At 43.3% G+C, this 23,256-nt stretch overlaps 1 protein-coding gene across 1 annotated transcript; it reads right to left on the reverse strand.

Moving 5' to 3' along the window:
- Nucleotides 1–293: 293 nt before the first annotated feature.
- On the reverse strand, nucleotides 294–10,326 carry LOC120033332 (basic leucine zipper and W2 domain-containing protein 1-A). Its single transcript, XM_038979630.1, has 12 exons — nucleotides 10,200–10,326; nucleotides 9,412–9,485; nucleotides 9,125–9,301; nucleotides 8,790–8,884; nucleotides 8,578–8,643; nucleotides 8,286–8,421; nucleotides 7,877–7,986; nucleotides 3,781–3,951; nucleotides 2,377–2,523; nucleotides 1,618–1,756; nucleotides 1,198–1,320; nucleotides 294–1,069 (listed from the first exon to the last, which is right to left on the reverse strand). The coding sequence occupies exons 2-12, from the start codon at nucleotides 9,473–9,475 to the stop codon at nucleotides 1,038–1,040; spliced, it is 1,260 nt and encodes a 419-aa protein (XP_038835558.1). The 5' UTR covers nucleotides 9,476–9,485; nucleotides 10,200–10,326; the 3' UTR covers nucleotides 294–1,037.
- Nucleotides 10,327–23,256: the final 12,930 nt, after the last annotated feature.

The following is a 23,256-nucleotide window of genomic DNA, read 5'->3' on the forward strand; positions in this document are numbered from 1 at the left end:
TTACACAGGTAGTCCAATTCTGATTTTTTTCACTAACTTGACCAATCAGATCAGATTCTTTTGTCAATAATTGGCCAAAAGATCAGAATTGTGCTGCCTGCATTAATACAGCCTTAAAATATATATATATTTTTTAAATCACTCAAGACCATTTACTGTGGATACCCAGTAATAACATTAAGCTGTGTGTGAATTTGGGACCTCAGGTGGAGATGTATTAGTACAGCAGGCAGCCAAGTTAAAGTATAGTAATTGATTGCATTGCTACACAAACATACAATGTATACCATAAATAATCAAAACAATATGAATGTCATCTTTATTTCTTTAAAAAAGTCAATTGGTTTAATCAGATTAAAGTAGTAACCAATATTAATTACTTAGCTGGCAATTCATCTTCCAGAGAGGATGTCAGTTAGGTCAAAAGGTGGTTCTACCCAAGATGACAGTCACCGCACAACGTTCATCTGATCACCAATTCAACTGTTCATTACAGGTTTGTCCAAAAGGCCAAGGTAAGGAAAGGAGCTAACATGAGGATAGGGCTACCGGTAAATCCTTTGGCGAGAAGGCAATGACTTGTCATTTTAGGGTGCCTTTAAGTCACACGGCAAGAAGGCGCACTACTGCAATATTAACAGATAAACCATGATATCCCGGATACTGCTATATCAGACTTTAGACTGGATGCAGCAACATAAAATCTTAATCTTCAAGTAGAATGAAATACTAATAAAAAAAGGGAGTTCATTTCTGCATCTTTCCAAACAAATCAACACTTAATTTGTTCATTTTATGATTGAGGTTTTAATTCACAATATATGTGAACTATTAAGGGTAAGTTTCAAATAAAATCTAATAAGGAGTGTACTGTTGACATCACAGCTCTTGAATTAAATGTAAATGTTGAAGTTGGAGAAGGGTGAAAGAAACCAGAAGGTAAAATAGAAAAACAGGACTGGGAGAGACTAGCACTTCAGTAACATTCTACTGCTCCTACTGTGCTGTTTAAAATGCACATCCGGAGGGTCGAGTTCTCAGTTCTCTTCCTCCTCCTCGGACTCAGACTCTGGAAGACAGAAAAGAGTCGACACAAATCAGAACATTACAATTTACATCAACATGAATATTAAGAGAACTTTGGTGTTTTTCAAAAAGGTGACTATTTACTATGAAAACGTGTTTTTTTTTTTTTACCTTCCTCTGCATGCTTCAGCCACTCAACAAATTTCTTCATCTGCTCGAGGAAAACACTCTTTCCTTTAGCAACGTGTGCCTCTGTGTACCACTTAAGAATGGCCTCTTCACTCAAAACATCCGCTGTGTTGGGAGAGGGGGGGAGAACAAGGAACATAAGAATGTTAGGTCAAAGGTCATGAAAGCCAGGGGACCAGGGTTCATTAGGGCACACCATAAAGCCTCAATGGAAAAAAATGTAATGTTTCTTATTAGAGAAGTCTGGGGAAGTCTGTACCCGTTTCAGTCCATTTTATTCCGTTTGGTACCTAATGAACGTACCAAAATGTCATGTCACATGAGACACCCCCTACACACAGTCTTTCCAAAATGGCACCCTAATTCCCTTTAGTGTGCACTACTTTCAACCAGGGCCCACACCTTTGTAGAGGAGCACCACAATCTTCTGGAAGGCCTTCATGAAGTGGATGTTGTCATAGCAGTACTCCTGGATCTTCACCAGCAGGATAATCTCAGAGGCTCCCTGGGAGGTGAATGCCTTCAGGAGAGGACTGTATTGCTGTGGAGAAGAGAGAAAGACAGGGGGTTAGGGTACAGGAGGGTTAGAGACTAGATGACCTCCTTTGGAGGTTAACAACTTCAGGAGAGGACTAATGCTGTGGTGGAGAGAGGACCAATTAGTTTCCATGTATCCAATCTTTGATTTACTAAATAGGCAAGTCAATTAAGAACAGATTCTTAGTTTCAATGACAAGATGTCAGGGGCAAGCACAGCAGCAATATAAGCACCTACATTTACATTTTAGTCATTCAACCGATGCTCTTATCCAGAGCAATTAGGGTTAAGTGCCTTGCTTAAAGGCACATTGACAGTATTTTCACCTAGTCGGCTTGTGGATTTGAACCGGCAACATTTGTTACTTACCCAACACTCTTAACCGCTATACGAGGGGGGGGGGGCACAAGGTGGTTGACTGAACTAAAACCTAAATCACACTCCAATCTGGCCCATATTAGTACCACCCCACCCTCTTCCAATACTATACAGTTCCACAAAACACTAATCTGAAGTTAACTTAGCAACTAATTTAACCTTCATCTAGGTTTGTCTCATTGTGAAATCTTAGGCAAAAGACCTGTTCAAGAACACAGAAGTCTACAATTACAAAAAGCATTTACCTTCAAGTGTTTGATAGATTGTTCACAGACCAGCTCTTCCTTCTTGTTCCATTCCACACAGCTCATGACACTGGACCACACGATGCCGATCATCAGTTGTTCAGAGATGCTGGTCTTCTTCATCTCCTCCCTGACGTAGGCAATTATCTAAACAAAGCAGGGAACATGTCAATGAACAATGCCCAGCTATCAAGTGTATGTATGCATGTATGCATATATATAACACACTGAACAAAAATATAAATGCAACATGTAAAGTGTTGGTCCAATGTTTCACGAGTGGGAAAATTTAAAAAAAAATCTCCATACCGTATGCACAAAAAGTGTATTTTAATTTGTTTACTTCCCTGCAAGTGAGCATTTCTCCTTTGCAAACAATCCATCTACCCAACAGGTGTGGCATATCAAGAAGTTGATTAAACAGCATGCTTATTACACAGGTGCACCTTGTGCTGAGGACAAAAGGCCACTAAAATGTGCAGTTGTCACAACACAATGTCACAGATGCATGCAATTCCTCTGCTGACTAGAGGAATGTCCATCAGAGCTATTGCCAGAGAATTGAGCATTCATTTCTCTACCATAAGCCATTAGAGAATTTTTCAGTACTTCTAGCCTCAGAACTGCAGACAATGTGTAACCACACAAGCCCAGAACCTCCACCAGGTTCTTCGCCTGCGGGAATGGTAGAAACCAGCCACCCGGAACACTGATGAAACTGACGAGTGTTTGTGTCAATAATAAAGTCCTTTTGTGGAAGCAAACTCATTCTGATAGGCTGGGTCTAGATCCCAAGTGGGTGGGCTGATGCCCTCCCAGGGCCATGCACCTCGTCATGTGAAATCCATAGAAAAGCCTCAAATGTATTTCAATTGACTGATTTCCTTATATGAACTGTACAGCGCATTCGGACCCCTTGACTTTTCCACTTTGTTACATTACAGCCTTACTCTAAAATGTTTTTCCCCCCTCAATCTACACACAACATCCCACAATGACAAAGCAAAAACTTTAAATCCTTTACTCAGTACTTTGTTGAAGCACCTTTGGTAGCGATTACAGCCTCTAGGCTTCTTGAGTATTACGCTACAATCGTTGCGTGCTAGGAATATGGGACCAAATACTAAATTGTTGACTACTTTAAAACAAATTAATTTGTCCCAATACTTTTAGTCCTCCTAAAAAAAAAAGCGGGGACTATGTACAAAAAGTGGTGTAATTTCTAAATAGTTCACCCGATCGATGAAAATCCCCTCAAATGAATGCTGAGTCTGCACTTTAACCGGTCATTGTATCATTTCAAATATCAAGTTCTGCATGCAGTTGAGACCCCCCAAAAATTGGGGTCACTGTCCCAATACTTTGAGCCCACCGTATAAGAATAATAGAGAAGCCGGGCCTCACATCTTTGAAGTTGTCCCCGCGGGCCATCATCTCCTGGAGCTCTTTCTGCAGCTCCTTACGGGACCCGATGGCCTCCTGGTTCCTGGCAAAGTCTGACAGCTCCTTCAGTCCCGCGTCAGTGAAGTACTTAGAAAAATGTTCACAGCTCCGCTTGTTGGCAGGAAAGAGTTCCTATGACAGATATTGATACAAGTAATTAGTTCCCATTCAATATTTATTTTGTTTTAAATCTATAGGCCTATATAAAAACTCTTAGGGCTGGTTCAACAGACAATCTCCATTGAACATGCTTTTTAGACTACGACTAGTCTTGAAGGGATAGTTCACCCAAATTACAAAATTATACTTGCTTCCTTACTCCTATGGATAAGGTACGACAGAAATCCATGCTTTGGTTTAGTATCCCTCGCACAATTTCAACATGCTAACGTTTCAGCATATATGAACAAATCCCATTAAAGTCATGGGACCAATTAGCATTTTCCACACATGTCCAAATCATCCAAAAGTACCTAAAATTGATTGTGACGCTCAACAAAGTCACTCAGAGGATTTGAAAGTGGTGTGAAATGTTAATATCGGTCCCATGACTTTAATGGGATTTGTTCATAAATGCTGAAACGTTAGCATGTTGAAATTGTGCCACAAATGCTAAAATGTTAACATACGGAAACAGTGCCAGGGATACTAACCCAAAGCATGGATTGCTGTCATGCCTTGTCCATAGACTGCTTACAGTAGGTGTATCAAACTATTTCCATGGAGGGCCTAGTGCCTGCTGGTTTTTCCCTTTCAATTAAGACCTAGACAAGCAGGTGGGGAGAGTGCCTTACTAATTAGTGACCTTGAGTCAAACAAGTACAAGGGACGAGCGAAAACCCGCAGACACTCGGCCTTCCGTAGAATTAGTATGACACAGGGCTTACAGGGTAAACAAATCAAGACTTATTTGTCACATGCGCCGAATACAACAGGTGAAATGTTTACTTTACAAGCCCTTAAACCAACAATACACAGTTCAGAAAATAACCTTTTAAAAAGTAAGAAATAACTAAAGAGCAGCAGTAAAATAACAATATCGAGGCTATATACAGGGGGTACAGGTACAGAGTCAATGTGTGGGGGCACCTGTTAGTCGAGGTAATATGTACATGTAGGTAGAGTTAAAGTGACTATGCATAGATAAGAGAGTAGCAGCAGCGTAAGGGGGGGGGGGAAGAGACACACACACAATGCAAATAGTCTGGGTAGTCATTTGATTAGATGTTCAAGAGTTTTATGGCTTGGGGGTAGAAGCTGTTTAAAAGCCTGGGTCGTACGCACTTGCCTCTGTAGTGCCTTGCAGTCGGAGGCCGGGCAGTTGCCATACCAGGAAGTGATGCAAGCGTCAGGATGCTCTCGATGGTGCAGCTGTAGAACCTTTTGAGGATATGAAGACCCATGCCAAATCTTTTCAGTCTCCTGAGGGGGAATAGGTTTTGTCGTGCCCTCTAAACGACTGTCTTGGTGTGTTTGGACCATGTTCGTTTGTTGGTGATATGGACACCAAGGAACTTGAAGTTCTCAACCTGCTCTACTATAGCCCTGTCAATGAGAATGGGGGTGTGCGCAGTCCTCCTTTTCCTGTCGTCCACAATCATCTCCTTAGTCTTGATCACGCTGAGGGAGAGGTTGTCCTTGCACCACACGGGCAGGTCTCTGACCTCCCTATAGGCTGTCTCGTCGTTTTTCAGGCCTACCACTGTTGTGTCAATGGCAAACTTAATGGTGTTGGAGTCGTGCAATCATGAGTGAACAGGGAGTACAGGAGGGGACTGAGTACGCACCCCTGAGGGGTCCCCGTGTTGAGGATTATTGTGGAGGATGTGTTGTTACCTACCCTTACCACCTGGGGCAACCCGTCAGGAAGTCTAGGATCCAGTTGCAGAGGGAGGTGTTTAGTTCCAGGGTCCTTAGCTTAGTGATGAGCTTTGAGGGCACTATGGTGTTGAATGCTGAGCTGTAGTCAATGATTTGCTTTCTCACATAGGTGTTCCTGTTGTCCAGGTGTGAAAGGCAGTGTGGAGTGCAATAGAGATTGCATCATCTGTGGATCTGTTGGGGCAGTATGCAAATTTGAGTGGGTCTAGGGTTTCTGGGATAATGGTGTTATGTGAGCCATGACCAGCCTTTCAAAGCACTTCATGGCTACCGACTTGAGTGCTACGGGTCGGTAGTCATTTAGGCAGATTACCTTAGTGTTCTTGGGCACAGGGACTATGGTGGTCTGCTTGAAACGTGTTGGTATTACAGACTCGGACAGGGAGAGGTTGAAAATGTCAGTGAAGATACTTGCCAGTAGGTCAGTGCATGCTGAGAGTGCACGTCCTGGTAATCCGTCTGGCCCTGCGGCCTTGTGAATGTTGACCTGTTTAAAAGTCACAACAGCTGCAGAGAGCGTGATGACACAGTCCGCAACAGCTGATGCTCTCATGCGTGTTTCAGTGTTACTTGCCTCGAAGCGAGCATAGAAGTTATTTAGCTCATCTGATAGCTGCCCAGTGACACGAGCCTCTCAGCTGTGCTTGCCTTTGTAGTCTAATAGTTTGCAAGCCCTGCCCCCATCCAACGAGCGTCAGAGCCGGTGTAGTACGATTTGATCTTAGTCCTATATTGATGCTTCGCCTGTTTGATGGTTCAGAGGGCATAGCGGGATTTCTTATAAGCTTCCGGGTTAGAGTCCCACTCCTTGAAAGTGGTAGCTCTACCCTTTAACCAGGTGCGGATGTTGCCTGTAATCCATGGCTTCTGGTTGGGGTATGTACGTACAGTCACTGTGGGGATGACGTCATTGATGCACTTATTGATGAAGCCAGTGACTGATGTGGTGTACTCCTAAATACCATCGAAAGAATCCCGGAACACATTCCAGTCTGTGCTAGCAAAACAGTCCTGTAGTTTAGCATCTGCGTCATCTGACCACTTTTTTATTGACCGAGTCACTGGTGCTTCCTGCTATAATTTTTGCTTGTAAGCAGGAATCAGGAAAGAATGTCAGATTTGCTAAATGGAAGGCGAGGGAGAGCTTTGTACATATCTCTGTGTGGAATAACGGTGGTCTAGAGTCCCCCCCCCCTCTCTGATTGCACATTTAATATGCTGATAAAAATGAGGTACAACTGATTTAAGTTTCCCATGCATTAAAGTTCCCGGCCACTAGGAGCGCCACCTCTGGATGAGCGTTTTCCTGTTTGCTTATGGTGGTATACAGCTTATTGAGTGCGGTCTTAGTGCAGCGTCGGTCTGTGGTGGTATGTAGACAGCTATGAAAAATACACATGAAAACTCTAGGTAGATTGTGTGGTCTACAGCTTATCATGAAATACTCTACCTCAGGCGAGCAAAACCTTGAGACTTCCTTCCTACAAATATACATAGACCGCTACCCCTTGTCTTACCAGAGACTGCTGTTCTATCCTGCCAATAGAGTGTATAACCCGCCAGCTGTATGTTATTCATGTTGTTGTTCAGCCACGATGTCTCAGTGAAACATAAGATTACAGTTAATGTCCCGTTGGTAGGATATAAATGCTTTTAGTTCGTTCCATTTATTTTCCAGCGATTGTACGTTGGCTAACAGTACGGATGGCAAAGGCAGATTAGCCACTCAACGCCTAATCCTCACAAGGCACCCCCAATCTCCCGCAAAATCTTTGTCTCTTTCTCCTGCTGTGAACGACAGGGATGAGGGCCTGTTCGGGTGTCTGGAGTAAATCCCTCTTGTACAACTCATTAAAGAAAAAGTCTTTGTACAGTTCAAGATGAGTAATCACTGTTCTGATGTCCAGAAGCTCATTTCGGTCACATTTCGGTAGCTGTAACATTATGTACAAAATAATTTACAAACGCAAAAAAAAAAAAAAAAAAAAAAAGCACAGTTGGTTAAGAGCCAATAAAACAGTAGCCATCCTCTCCGGCGCCATTAAATGTTATAAGGAAACGCATGTAATTTTGGAGAACCATCCCTTTAATCTGTGTTGAGGAAAGCACCACATACTCTATATGTATTGGTATACTTGGAGGGACAAAAAAAAAAAGTAAGGATTTGTAGCTTTACCATCAGCCTGTTGTCCATGCCGACTTTGCGGAGAGCGACAGCAACAGCGTTGATGTCCCTTTCATAGATCCAGGACTTGAACAGTTTCACAGCAAAGGCCGCAGATACTCCTGCAAACAGTCATAAAGCAACAGTCAAAGCAGCAGGTACCCTGCAATGAACAGCACTCAAATCACTATTTTGTATGAACTAAAAACATTCATTTCAGAGACATTGGATTCACAAAAAATAAGTCGTTTGACTGAATTCTGTGTCCATTTCAGAGACCATTTAACAAAAAGGTGGGTATCCAGTGAAGAGGGTCATGTTCATAAGGGCCCACCGTAACCAAACATTTGTGAAAATGAAAACAAGCAGCTCTTATTGGACAGGTCCAGGTAAAGATAGTGGTGGGATGGCAGACACTCACCCTCTTTGACCACGTTCTCGTTGAAGAGACTTCCAATGACGGCGGCTGATATGTTTCCATTGGCCAACAGAATGCCAGTGAGCATGGCCAGCTTGTTGCGCTCTGATTCGGTGAACCCTTTTAAAAAGAGCAGCAACTGTGGAGTAGATAGAATAATGAGCATGCTGGGTAAGTGTTTTAGTTCTTTGTTGTGAAAATAAAATATCCCATTCAAACAGCTCATGCAGGTTCCATTGTGTGCAACTTCCATCAGTGCCAACTGCCATGCAGGAGCTCAAACCAACCGTCTCACCTTCTTGATCTCCTCCTCAAACCCTTTCTCCAGGTACTTGTAACGCCGGATCAGCTTGTTAAAAACCTACAAGTCCAAAACAAAGGAAGATGTGAAATGGTGGTAAATTAATTATACAGCATTGATTAGCTGGGTAGAGCTTCTTGACAGATGTATATCTATAGTTGGATATAGATACTTCGGCCTAATAAATTATTTCCACATCCTCTTACCTGAGCATATGCTTGCATTGTCTCAATGTCCTCTTGTGCCGTGAAGAGGCAGAACTCTGTGCGGGTCAGGTCGTCAGATATACTACCTCCTGGGGCTGCCGACAGGTGAAGGGGGAGAAAGAGAAAGTGTCAGTGTGCTGATCTGGACTTTAGTGGCTTTCCAAATGGTATGGAAACTGACTTCCAACACTACACTTCCTCTAAAACTTTCCACGAATCCTCTTTCCTTCTCAAAAAAACACATTGTAGAAGGTTAGATGGGTGGGACTTTGGAAGGGGGCAAGGGATCCCTGAAAGCTACTGACTTTCAACACTGCTTAAAGATCTGTACTCACCAAGCATTCCGCCAGCCACCAGGATGTCAAAGAGCGTCTCTGCATACCTGCGGTAGTCAAGCTTGGCGCCAGAGGCATCAAGGAATTTTGCAACAGCTTCCAAATCAGAGCCAGTTTGATTTAAGCCTTGTACGATACTTTCTTGAAACTGAGTAGGGTCAAATCTCTCCTTTTCATCTGTTGAAAAACATGCCAGAATTTCACCGCCGGTAGCATTTTGACATAGCTAGGTGAAACCAAAAAAAAGTAGTGGTCAATTTGGTCGACAATGAAGATGCCCAACTTACCTCTTTTCCTCGTTTTGAAACGCTGGCCGGTTAGCGTTGGCTTTTGCTGCTTTTGATTATTCATAAAAGACACTCTGGATGAGAGAAGTTTCATATTAACGTCTGTGATTGAGCACTGTCAAGATAGCCTGATAATGTTTACTAGTTTTGTATAGCTAGTTGGAAACGTGCTCTGCCCAACAGGGTTTATGTAACGTTAGGCCCATAAGAGCCAGTCAGAGCTATGCTATGCCTTGTTCTGGATATCTTTTGGCAAGCCACACCTGGTAATTTGGATAACTGGTAAAGTTGACATTGTTTTATATTCATCATGACAAAGCTAGGTTACAATCAAAATGTAGTTAGGTGAAGTTAGCTAGCCTGCTTAGTTACCATCCAAGATGGTAGGCTTTAGTGTGAGCACCGGGACCTTCCCCCATGCGCCTGTTCAGCCAGGCCTTGCTTGTTCGTGTGGCACCAGCGAAACTCCCATAGCAGCTAACGTTAGCTAACAAGCTACAATTTCCTGTAATGCCAACAAAACTTGGACCAAAGGACGTCGATATGGCAACTAGGTGTCTCTACCGTGGGTAGTTACTTATACATGCGTTTCAACGTGCCATATCTAACAAAGCCAGTTCTTCCGACATGATAGTTGTTAGCCATTTAGTTCGCTAGGTAACGTTAGCCAAGTTGTGCTTGCTAGCGAACAATGCCTGAAAAAGAACTCTAGCTAGCCAATGTTAGTTTAAACAGACACGTGTAGATTAAATTGTCTACCGAATGTGCAAAGTATGCAGGTCACCTACCGAAATTTATGCAGATAAAAAACGGTTAGAGTAAGAACAAATTCAAACACCCGATTTCAGTTCTATCGACCTAACAAAAATACCCTTTCCGGAACCAACCAGTGACCGGTTTTCGCAAGTACGCATGCGTGTTTAAATATGGCTCTATCGTGTATTTGTAATGTTTCTTTGTCATGATATAACTTTCTTGATAATGTGTGTAAATGATTGTCAAGCTCAAGCCATGTGACATTGGTCAATTCCAAAGGTATTTCAACTGCCGCAAATGATAGTTCAGAGTTTCAGATTGCTGCTTTTGAGTAAACATCAATGATGTCATCCCACCAAGTTGCAGTGAATTGATTTTCGATGTCATATCAAATCAAACTTTATTTGTCACATGCGCCGAATACAAGTGTAGACTTTACCGTGAAATGCTTACTTACAAGCCCTTAACCAACAGTGCAGTTCAAGAAGAGTTAAGAAAATATTCACCAAGTATTCTAAAATTAAAAGGAATAATAAAAGCACAATAAGAATAACGAGGCTATATACAGGGGGCACCGGTACCGAGATAGTGTGCGGGGTTAGTTGCGGTAATTTGTACATGTAGTTGGGGGTGAAGTGACTATGCATAGACAATAAACAGCAAGTAGCAGGGAGGGGGGTCAATGTAAATTGTCCGCTGGCGATTTTATTAATTGTTCAACAGTCTTATGGCTTGGGGACTAAGTACACACCCCTGAGAGGCCCCAGTGTTAAGGATCAGCGTGACAGCCATGTTGTTGCCTACTCTTACAACCTGGGGACGGCCCGTCAGGAAGTCCAGGATCCAGTTGCAGAGGGAGGTGTTTAGTCCCAGAGTCCTTAGCTTAGTGATGAGCTTCGTGGGCACTATGGTGTTGAACGCTGAGCTGTAGTCAATGAACAGCATTCTCTAATAGGTGTTGGTTTTGTCCAGGTGAGAAAGGGCAGTGTGGAGTGTGATTGAGATTGCGTCATCTGTGGATCTGCTGGGGCGGTATGCGAATTGGAGTGGGTCTAGGGTGTCCGGGAGGATGCTGTTGATGTGAGACATGACCAGCCTTTCAAAGCACTTCATGGCTATTGACGTGAGTGCCACGGGGCGGTAATCATTTAGGCAGGTTACCTTCGCTTCTTTGGGCACAGGGACTATGGTGGTCTGCTTGGAACATTTAGGTATTACAGACTCGGTCAGGGAGAGGTTGAAAATGTCTGTGAAGACACTTGACAGTTGGTCCATGCATGCTTTGAGTACACGTCCTGGTAATCCGTCTGGCCCTGCGGATTTGTGAATGTTGACCTGTTTAAAGGTTTTGTTCACATCGGCTACCGAGAGCGTTATCACACTGTCATCCAGAACAGCTGGTGCTCTTGTGCATGCTTCAGTGTTGCTTGCCTCGAAGCGAGCATAAAAGGCATTTAGCTCATCTGGTAGGCTAGCGCCACTGGGCAGCTCGCGTCTGGGTTTCGTTTGTAGTCCATAATAGTTTTCAAGCCCTGCCACATCCGATGAGCATCAGAGCCGGTGTTGTAGGATTCAATCTTAAACCTGTATTGACTCTTTGCTTGTTTGATGGTTCGTCTGAGGGTATAGCGGGATTTATTATAAGAGTCTGGATTAGTCTCCCGCTCCTCTAGCCTTTAGCTCGATGCGGATGTTGCCTGTAATCCATGGCTTCTGGTTGGGATATGTACGTACAGTCACTGTGGGAACGACGTCGTCGATACACTTATTGATGAAGCCGGTGACTGAGGTGGTGTACTCCTCAATTACATTGGATGAATCCTGGAACATATTCCAGTCTGTGCTAGCAAAACAGTCCTGTAGTGTAGCATCCACATCATCTGACCACTTCCGTATTGAGCGAGCCACTGGTATTTCCTGCTTTAGTTTTTGCTTGTAAGCAGGAATCAGGAGGCTAGAATTATGGTCAGATGTGCCAAATGGATGGCGGGGGAGAGCTTTGTATGCATCTCTGTGTGTGGAGTAAAGGTGGTCTAGTATTTTTTTTCTCTGGTTGCACATGTGACATGCTGATAAAAATGTGGTAAAACTGATTTAAGTTTGCCTGCATTAAAGTCCCCAGTCACTAGGGGCGCTGCTTCTGGGTGAGCATTTTTTTCTTTGCTTATGGCCTTATAGAGAAGGTTGAGAGTGGTCTTAGTTCCAGCTTCGTTCTGTGGTGGTAAATAGACTGATGCGAATAATATCGATGAGAACTCTCTTGGTAGATAGTGTGGTCTACAGCTTATCATAAGGTACTCTACCTCAGGCGAGCAATACCTCGAGACTTCTTTAATATTAGACATCGCGCACCAGCTGTTATTGACAAATAGACACACACCCCCACCCCTCGTTAATTTTAGAGGGGTGGGGGTCTGTTCTGCTGGTGCATGGACAATTCTGCTAGCTCTATATTGTACTTATCGTCGTTCAGCCATGTCTCGGTGAAACATAAGATGTTACAGTTTTTGATGTCCTGTTGGTAGGATAATCTTAATCGTAGATCATCAAAAAAAATTATCCAATGATTGCACGTTATCAAGAAGAACGGATGGCAGTGGGTGTTTACTCGCTCGCCTACGGATTCTCAGAAGGATGGAGCAAAAGATCCGAATTGGGCTGCCTGTGTAAAAAAAAAATCCGGACTGCTTAACCATATTGGATCAACACTTTATTTACTCTCCATTAGATGTTGGTTTGACCATTTATGCTGTACTGGTCTTTTGGAATAACATCAGGCCACATTTTCAAACTGCAGAGGACGGTATATTTTCCTTTTGCTGAGCAGCTCAATTGACATTAGTTCCAAATGAAATTGAATAATAATTGTCATTTACGCTATGCAGTTGTCTGGTAAATGTTTATTGTGTTTGTGATACTTTCTATTATTTCTATGGTTAGTATGAGCAAATCATATCACTTCAACACTGTAAGAAAATATTAAACAAAAGGCTGCTTTCTAAAATGTATAATCTTCTGAAATATTTTATTATGCAGTATTCAATATATTGATGCATATTCCTCCAGTCCTCCCACCTCAAAATGTTGACTTTTATGTAAAGCACATGATTGTCAGCAGACTGATACACCAATATCCTGATTATAGTCACAGATAGTACTGTAGATTAGATGCAGAGAGTATGACATTCTCAAGCCACCCGTGATATCATTTTGACTCTCCAGGGTCCTTTCCTGTCTCCAGGGACTTTCCTGTCTTCTGATGTAGATATGCCTTGTTACTGTTTTCTCACAGACAGAGGCTTGGTTGTCTTAGAATAGATTGTGGTGTGTGTGTGTGTGTGTGTGTGTGTGTGTGTGTGTGTGTGTGTGTGTGTGTGTGTGTGTGTGTGTGTGTGTGTGTGTGTGTGTGTGTGTGTGTGTGTACGCATTTCAGATCTTAGAGAGGAATGCCAATCCAGAGGAGGTGCTCCTCAAATTCCTCAGAAGGAAAGGTACTTTTCCTCAACAAAATAACAACACCTTTTTTATGTAAATAACAGCACATAATGTCTATGTTCATCAAATCTAATTGCATTGGTCACATACACATATTTAGCAGATATTATTGCAGGTGTAGCAAAATGCTTGTGTTCCTAGCTCCAACAGTGCAGTAGTATCTAACAATACACAAATCTAAAAGTAAAAAAATGGAATTAAGAAATATATAAATATTAGGACGAGCAATGATGGAGTGGCATTGACTAAATACAGTAGAATAGAATACAGTTAATACATATGAGATTAGTAAATCAGTAAGTAAACAGTATTAAAGTGACTAGTGTTCCATTATTAAAGTGGCCAGTGATTCCATGTCTATGTATATAGGTCAGCAGCCTCTAAGGTGCAGGGTTGAGTAGCAGTGAGTCATTTCAAAATGCTTAGCCAAAATCATCTACATGTATCTCTTCTCTATATAGTGCTTTTAACTGGGACTAAGTATGGTTGTGGAGGGGGTGGGGCCTGCACGGTCATGGTGTCCAGATATGACCAACTCCACAACAGAGTTCTCTATCCTTTCGTTCTAATACTGCCCTCACAACTATATCTGGGAAGCAAACCATTTCATTTAATATTTTACTAAATAACACTGCAAAATATCATGACTGAGAAACCCAGTTTTGGGGTAAAATGACTGGAATCTTCTTCAGTTTGCGTCCATTCGAGACGGCACTGCTTGTAATATCCTTGACCTCTGATCCTAGCCACTGCACTGTTAACGCTTGTCTGCAGCCCATCTGCACACTGCGTGGGGCTGCTGTGGTAACAGTGGAGGGTATCGGCAGCACCAAGACCAAACTGCATCCGGTTCAGGTAGGTCCTACTATAGGGTTATATAGGGTTTTGTGATCCTAAATCCTACAAGTGTATCTCACCATTCATTGTAAGGGAAGCTGATATGTCTAGGTTCTTCAAGGAGCGTATAGCCAAGGCCCACGGATCTCAGTGTGGGTTCTGTACTCCAGGCATGGTGATGTCCATGTGCACTTTACTGAGGAACAAACCACATCCCACCATGGATGTCATCAGAGAAGCTCTAGGAGGTAATTTCTATATATTTTATAGATCAAATATAAAACATAGGCTATTTACTATTATTATTATTTTTATAATATTGAGTAGTCCAAAGGTCTCTATAAAAACATTAGCTGTAGGTGCTAGCTATTTTCAAACAGTATTGACAAGTTTTTTGACCACATTCTCAAAGGAAACCTCTGCCGCTGTACTGGCTACAGGCCGATCATTAATGGATTCAAAACTTTCTGTGATGCCTTTAACCCATTTCCACAAGCTAGTTGTTTGATTCAAAGCACATGTCTGTTAACCAAAACTGCATCCGGTTCAGGTAGGTCCTACTATAGGGTTATATAGGGTTTTGTGATCCTAAATCCTACAAGTGTATCTCACCATTCATTGTAAGGGAAGCTGATATGTCTAGGTACTTCAAGGAGCGTATAGCCAAGGCCCACGGATCTCAGTGTGGGTTCTGTACTCCAGGCATGGTGATGTCCATGTGCACTTTACTGAGGAACAAACCACATCCCACCATGGATGTCATCAGAGAAGCTCTAGGAGGTAATTTCTATATATTTTATAGATCAAATATAAAACATAGGCTATTTACTATTATTATTATTTTTATAATATTGAGTAGTCCAAAGGTCTCTATAAAAACATTAGCTGTAGGTGCTAGCTATTTTCAAACAGTATTGACAAGTTTTTTGACCACATTCTCAAAGGAAACCTCTGCCGCTGTACTGGCTACAGGCCGATCATTAATGGATTCAAAACTTTCTGTGATGCCTTTAACCCATTTCCACAAGCTAGTTGTTTGATTCAAAGCACATGTCTGTTAACCAAAATGCACATGTTTTCTCTTTTTATTACTTTGACACATGTTCTGTAAAATGCATGTTACATATCACTAGGTATCAGAGAATGGAGAGGGATGTTGCCGGAATGGCCAGAATGGAGAATCAGGGGGAAAGTGCTGTATAGAGAATGGAACTAAGCAACACATGGATAGTGACGTGAGTTAAATACTTTACATTTTCACCTAATGAATTCCAACCTTATACTTTGCGCAAGATGCGTTAGGGAATGGTATAGTCCCCATAACCCAACGAGTCCCACCATAATGCCAGCGTGTTTTGGACTTTTAACACCTTTTAAACATTGTGTGTTTGAGCTACAGACTTCTGGGGTGAACCTTTGGCTTTTTATATTTATTCTGCATCCGTTAGTCTTTGTGGTTAATGGGGGCTGAGCTAGAGCGGTGTTTGTGAGACAAGGGCGGATCCCGAAGGGGCGCGGGGCTGGGTCTTTTACATAAATGTCTGTGGAGTTCGAATGGTTTCAGCTACAAACGATTAAAAGCTGAGACTCACAAATATGCACGTTTTGTGTCTATTGTGACATAGTGTCTAAAATGCTATAATAAGCTCACTTACTGTAGTTGCTGTCACAAACTCCACACAGTTGTCACTGACTAGTTGGATATTCATTTCCCAGTGAGCAAACAATTTCTGCATTCATATAAATTCATTTTTTATCAGGTTTTTGCTTTGGCAGACCTTATTTTATGTCAATAAAAATCATGAATGCAGCTGTTTATGTCAAATTGTTTTGTGTACTACTCTACTTGTAGCCCTGGTTGTTGTGAAACTAAAATGGTAAAACATTTAATTGTCAGGCTAAATATAAGGGCTGGACATGCAGATAAATGAAAGTCCGATAAATGAAAAGCAGATTTTTGCTGGGGTTTCGGAACTGATAGGGTTAACCAAAAGAATACCTTAACACTAATTCATGTAAAGGTAGTCACAGCATGTAACTACATGGCCCTAAGGGGCAAATTAGCTTTTTCAATTAAGGTCACAGTTATGAAAACTTAGGACACTAAAGAGGTCTTTCTACTGACTCTGAAAAACACCAAAAGAAAGACCCCCAGGGTCCCTGCTCATGCCCAGGGTCTTGTTATGTTCATACAAATATTTACACATGTTAAGTTTGCTGAAAATAAATGCAGTTGACAGTAAGTGGACGTTTCTTTTTTTGCTGAGTTTAGACCCATACGTTGTATACGGTATAAAAAAATATTCATCCTGATGACTACTAAGCCACATTGTATCTTTTATGCGTGTATTTATTTTGAGCAGGACCAAAAATGCAAGTGAAAGGAGTCCATGATCCTCTCATCATCTACGCCGGGAGAGTTTCAGATTTACATACTATGACGTGGGGGAAGGATGGTAGGTTTAGATGTGTATTTATTGTCTGTTCATTTAAATTACTTTTCAGCTTTTCGTCATCTACTTGTGTTCGTGTCCATGCAGGTGTGAGTGTAGGGGCTGTCTGCACCCTGTCCAGTCTGAAGGAGGAGATGGAAAGGGCTGTGAGGGAGATGGAGGCAGAGAGAACCAGGGGGTACCAGGCCCTGCTTCAGACCCTACAGTGTCTAGCAGGGAAACAGATCCGCAACATGGCTGTAAGCCCTATAACTGTTACCTACAGATACAGATGTTCTATCATAATTTGACCAGTTTCTCACAGCAGGAAAGTAATCCTGCAGCAAAAGGACACTTTAATTAGTATGTGGATTATAATTAATGGACATGTTTGTATTGGCTGATACATTTTTAGTTAGGGTAAATCATGTCTGACATTTTAAATGACCAACTTTAGAAGCCTAATTCTCTGTGACAACAGAATGATCAAATTAAGATAGCACACCTGTATGTACCCAACAAACTTAACTGTGGCGGCTCATATATTTTCTTCTCACCTTTTTAGCATGGTTCCAGCAGCTATGGTCAATGCGTAACCAGGCAAGCACAGACAGCTTGGTTTGGCTATGTAGTGTGAAAAGGGTGTCGCTGGGCCACTGTCGTGCAATAGGCCAGTCGTATGACATTAGATCACTGCATTACTCTTGCCCGAAAGCCTTATTGATGTGTTTTATTTGATCGGTTTTATGATGTCCCATGTCTACAGACCATTGGAGGCAATATCCTCAGTGCCAATCCAAAGTATGATCTCAATGGTGCTCTAGCTGCCTTGGACTGCACGATTCTCCTTGATTTGATCATTTTTCTTTCAGTTCGTGATCATGCAATATCACATGACCTAAATGGGAAGGACATGGTTGATTGAGTGATGCCTAGATTCATAGTATGAAACTGTCTTTTTGTTGTAGAAAATGGGACAAGGGAGATCACTCTGAATAAAGAACTCTTCACTGGCTTTGGCAAGACAGAGCTTAGACCAGATGAAGTCCTCCTGTCCATTGACATCGCTTACTCCAAACCAGTGAGGAATAACTGCTTTACTCTCTCATTCAAATACCACTCTGGATATTGATGATGACCTTAGTTTAACTCATAACTCCAACCTGATTTTTTTCAAATACATGACAATACTTTCATCCTGGACTCCGGGGTAGACGTAACATAGTAAATGTAAATCTGGGACACTCCAATTAGTATGATATGTTACATTTCGTGTGGTATTTATTAATTTGTGGATGTCCATAATCCATTTTGTTTGATATTTTCCCATTTACAATTTGTATGATATGTAACGAATTGTAATTCGTACAATATATTACAGATTGCAATTCGTACAATATGTTACAAGTTTGCAAACGTATGATATGTTACGAATTCCAATTTGTTGTGGCTAATGTTAGCTAGGTGGCTAATGCTAATGTAAGCTAGGTGGCTAATGTTAGCTAGGCTAAGGGTTAGGGTTGGCAGTTAAGGTTAGGAGTTAGGTTAAGGTTAATTTTACATTTAAAGTTTTATTTTTTATTTAACCTTTATTTAACTAGGCAGGTCAGTTAAGAACAAATTCCTATTTACAATGACGGCCTACCGGGGAACAGTGGGTTACTGCCTTGTTCAAGGGCAGAACGCAGATTTTTACTTTGTCAGCTCGGGGATTCGATCCAGCAACCTTCGGGAACTGGCCCAACATGCTAAGTAGATGCAAAGCTGCTAATTAGCTTAAATGCTAAAGTTATCCGTGATGAGATTGGAACACACAACCTTTGGGTTGCTAGACTTTGCGTTACACGCCTGACCCAGCACCCTATTGTCGTGTAAATTCATCACTAAGGAGTCAAATTCAAAGTAAATTAAGTTATCTTTATTATCACAGCCGGAGAGGTTCACAAACTCAATACAATCTATCCTTTCAGTCCTTACAAATTGCTACACAAACAAGTCATATAAGCATGATTTACATTATTCATTATTGAACTTGGTTCCTGCATTTGACTGACTGATACCTCACGAGCGTTCTTCTCTGAGATGCTCCTTTTGGTTCCCAGAGCAATGTTCTTGGCATACTGCCAAATTGCTTATCAATATGGGAAGGGATTCCTCCCATATACAATCAATCAGTCACTCTCATGAACCCAACCAAGACAGGTTATTAGAAAAGCAGCATTATACTAAACATACGATCTGATACGCAGATGAAATTTCCATCACACTCCCTCCTTTTATCACTCTGTGATAATTATTGTTACATATTAAGGTAAGCATTAGATTGTGGCTTACTCTATCAAAGAAGGTTATATCAAAACACTTCTATTAAAAGTAAATCCAGACACTTTATCCTTTCAAACCCTTCAATCTGGGTTGTACAATCTAACTAGTAAGTGATCCTTATTCCATACAATCAAATCAAATTATATTGGTCACGTACACATGGTTAGCAGATGTTATGGCGAGAGTAGCGAAAGTGCAGCAATATCTAACAAAGTAATATCTAACAATTCCACAACAAATACCTAATACACAACACTCTCGGTATAGGAATTGAATAAGAATATATATATATGTATGGATAAGCATTCACAGAGTGCATAGGCTAAGATGCAATAGATAGTGTAGAATACAGTATATACATATGAGTGTGCTGAGAGAGTGCTGAGAGAGCACAGTGTTACGCCCTGGCCATAGAGAGGCTTTTATTCTCTATTTTGGTTAGGCCAGTGTGTGACTAAGGTGGGAATTCTAGTTTCTTTATTTCTATGTTTTGTATTTCTATGTTTTGGCCGGGTATGGTTCTCAATCAGGGACAGCTGTCTATCGTTGTCTCTGATTGGGAATCATACTTAGGCAGCCTTTTTTCCTTTGGTGGTTGTGGGTAGTTGACTTTGTTAGTGGCACTATAGCCCTATTAAGCTCCACGGTTGTTTCTTTGTTTCTTGTTTTGTTGGCGACATTCTAAATAAAAGAATGTACGCTCAACACGCTGCACCTTGGTCCGGTCATTTCCACCTAGACGACGGCCGTGACACACGGCTCCTATACCAGCCTCGGACGCGTCCACCTCCACTATGAATGCCAAAGAGGGATCCGGATGGGCCAGCACTGGAACCGAGGTAAACAGAGCCCTCAGGTGACCAAAGGCCCTGTCCGCCTCAGCCGACCACTGCAAACGTACCGGTCCCCCCTTCAGCAGTGAGGTAATGGGAGCCGCTACCTGACCAAAACCCCAGATAAAGCTCCGGTAGTAATTGGCAAACCCTAGAAACCACTGCACCCCCTTTACCGTGGTAGGAGTCGGCCAATTACGCACGGCTGAGATGCGGTCACTCTCCATCCCTGAGGTGGAAATGCGGTACCCTAGGAAGGAGATGGACTGTTGGAAGAACAGACATTTCTCAGCCTTGGCGTACAGGTCATGCTCCAACAGTTGACTAAGCACTTTGCGCACCAGGGACACATGCTCGGCGCGTGTAACGGAGTATATCAGAATGTCATCAATATACACCACTACACCCTGCCCGTGCAGGTCCCTGAAAATCTCGTCTACAAAGGCTTGGAAGACTGATGGAGCATTAATCAACCCGTATGGCATGACGAGGTATAATGCCCGGAGGTCGTACTGAACGCCGTCTTCCACTCGTCTCCCTCCCGGATACGCACCAGGTTGTAAGCACTCCTGAGACCAAGTTTGGTGAAGAAGCGCGCCCCATGCATTGACTCAATCGCCGTGGCGATAAGAGGTAGCGGGGTAACTGTTCCTCACAGTTATCTGATTAAGACCTCGGTAGTCAATACACGGGCGCAGACCTCCCTCCTTCTTCACAAAAAAGAAACTGGAGGAGGCGGGGGAAGTGGAGGACCGAATGTACCCCTGACGCAGGGATTCGGAGACATATGTTTCCATAGCCACCGTCTCCGCCTGTGACAGAGGATACACGTGACTCCTGGGAAGTGCAGCGTCTACCAGGAGATGTATCGCACAATCCCCCTGTCGATGGGGTGGTAATTGAGTCGCCTTCTTTTTGGAGAAGGCGGGAGCCTAATCGGCATATTCGAGGGGAATGCGCACGGTGGAGACCTGGTCTGGACTTTCCACCGTAGTAGCACCTACGGAAACCACTAAACACCTCCCCGAGCACTCTCGCGACCACCCCGTGAGAGCCCTCCGTAGCCATGAAACAGTGGGGTCATGACAAGCTAACCAGGGTAGGCCCAACACCACAGGAAACACAGGAGAGTCAATGAGAAAGAGACTGATTCTCTCCGTGTGACCCCCCTGCGTCACCATGCCCAGAGGAGCGGTGACCGCCCTAATCAACCCTGACCCTAATGGTCAACTATCTAAGGCGTGAACTGGGAAGGGCGTAGCCACAGGAACAATGGGGATTCCTAAACTATGGGAAAATGATCTGTCAATAAAATTCCCAGCCGCGCCTGAATCGACGAGCGCCTTATGCTGGGAATGCGGGGAAAACTCAGGAAAAGTGACGAACAAAAACATGTGTGCAACAGAGGGCTCTGGGTGAGAATGGTGCTTTCTCACCTGGGGTGACGCCAGAGTGCCCTGTCTGCTGCCTTGACCCCCAGAGGAACCAACCCGGCACCGACCGGCAGTGTGACCTCTGCAGCCACAGATGGTGCTCGAGACGGAACCTCCACCGGTCTCCCTGAGCGCAGCACCTCCCAACTCCATGGGCATTGGAGCGGTGGTGCTGGGGGATGGAACCAACAGACCCCGATCTGGACGTCCGCGGGTAGCCAGCAGGTTATCCAGCCGAATGGACAGGTCCACCAGCTGGTCGAAGGTAAGGGTGGTGTCCCTGCAGGCCAACTCTCGACGGACGTCCTCGCGCAAACTGCAGCGATAGTGGTCGATCAGGGCCCTGTCGTTCCATCCCGCTCTGGAGGCCAGGGTCCGAAAGACCAAAGCGAACTCCTGTGCGCTCCTCGTCCCCTGCCGCAGGTGGAAAAGACGTTCACCTGCTCTGCCTTTGGGCAGGTGGTCGAAGACTGCCCGGAAACGACGGGTGAACTCCTCAAAGTGGTCCAGCACCGCATCTCCTTCCACCCACACGGCGTTGGCCCACTCCAGGGCTTTCCCCAAGAGACATGAGACGAGGGCGGACACCCTCTCACGGCCCTAAGGAGCCGGGTGGATGGTTGCCAGGTATAAATCCAACTGCAGCAGGAAACCCTGGCAGCGGGCAGCCGTCCCATCGTACCCCCCGGGGAGGGTGAAGCGAATCCCACTGGAACTGGGTGCAGGGGGAGTGAGTAGTGGAGGCCCCGGTTGTGCTGGGGGAGGCGCTGGTGGAACTCCCTGTCTCTCCCAGCGGTCCATGGTGGCGCCGAGATGGTGGATCATCGCCTCTTGCTTCAGGACGCGCTCCTCGACCCCTTATACCAGGGGCACCTGCTCCTGCTGACTCCATATGGGTGGTGTGGAATTCTGTAAGGGGTGCGTAACTGGTGGCAGGGAATTCAGATGCAGGAGAGCAGAACTAGGTAATAGCCGGAGCAGTTTAATTGTAAAACCAACGGCATAACGAAATAAACAAACATGGGTACAAAACCCGACGCGCACCAGTAACACGTGCACAAGCACTTACAATAAACAATTCCACACAAAGACATGGGGGGGAACAGAGGGTTAAATACACAACAATAAATGAGGGAAATTGAAACCAGGTGTGTAGAAAACAAGACAAAACAAATGAAAAATGAAAAATGGATCGACGATGGCTAGAAGAACGGTGACGCCGACCGCCGATCACCGCCCGAACAAGGAGAGGAAACGACTTCGGTGGAAGACGTGACAATGAAGCTGGTTGAGAGAATGCCAAGAGTGTGCAAAGCGGTCATCAAGGCAAAGGGTGGCTATTTGAAGAATCTCAAATATAAAATACATTTTGATTTGTTTATCACTTTTTTGGTTACTACATGATTCCATATGTGTTATTTCATAGTTTTGATGTCTTCACTGTTATTCTACCATGTAGAAAATAATAAAAATAAAGAAAAATCATTGAATGAGTAGGTGTGTCCAAACTTTTGATTGGTACTGTATGTAAATGTGATATTTCAGTTCTGTACTATATGCACTGTATATAGTTATAAACATACTAAAACGGGCTCTAGTCAGTTTCCAACCGTCCCTCATCTGGAACAATGATCACTCACATGTTCCACGCCACCTCGAGACCATATTGACTTGTAGAGGGAAGATAGAGAATATTCTGTTGTTTAATAATAAGGTTTAATCATTTCACACCAC

The sequence above is a fragment of the Salvelinus namaycush genome, chromosome 40 (assembly GCF_016432855.1).
Source record: "Salvelinus namaycush isolate Seneca chromosome 40, SaNama_1.0, whole genome shotgun sequence".
NCBI classification, from domain to species: domain Eukaryota; kingdom Metazoa; phylum Chordata; class Actinopteri; order Salmoniformes; family Salmonidae; genus Salvelinus; species Salvelinus namaycush.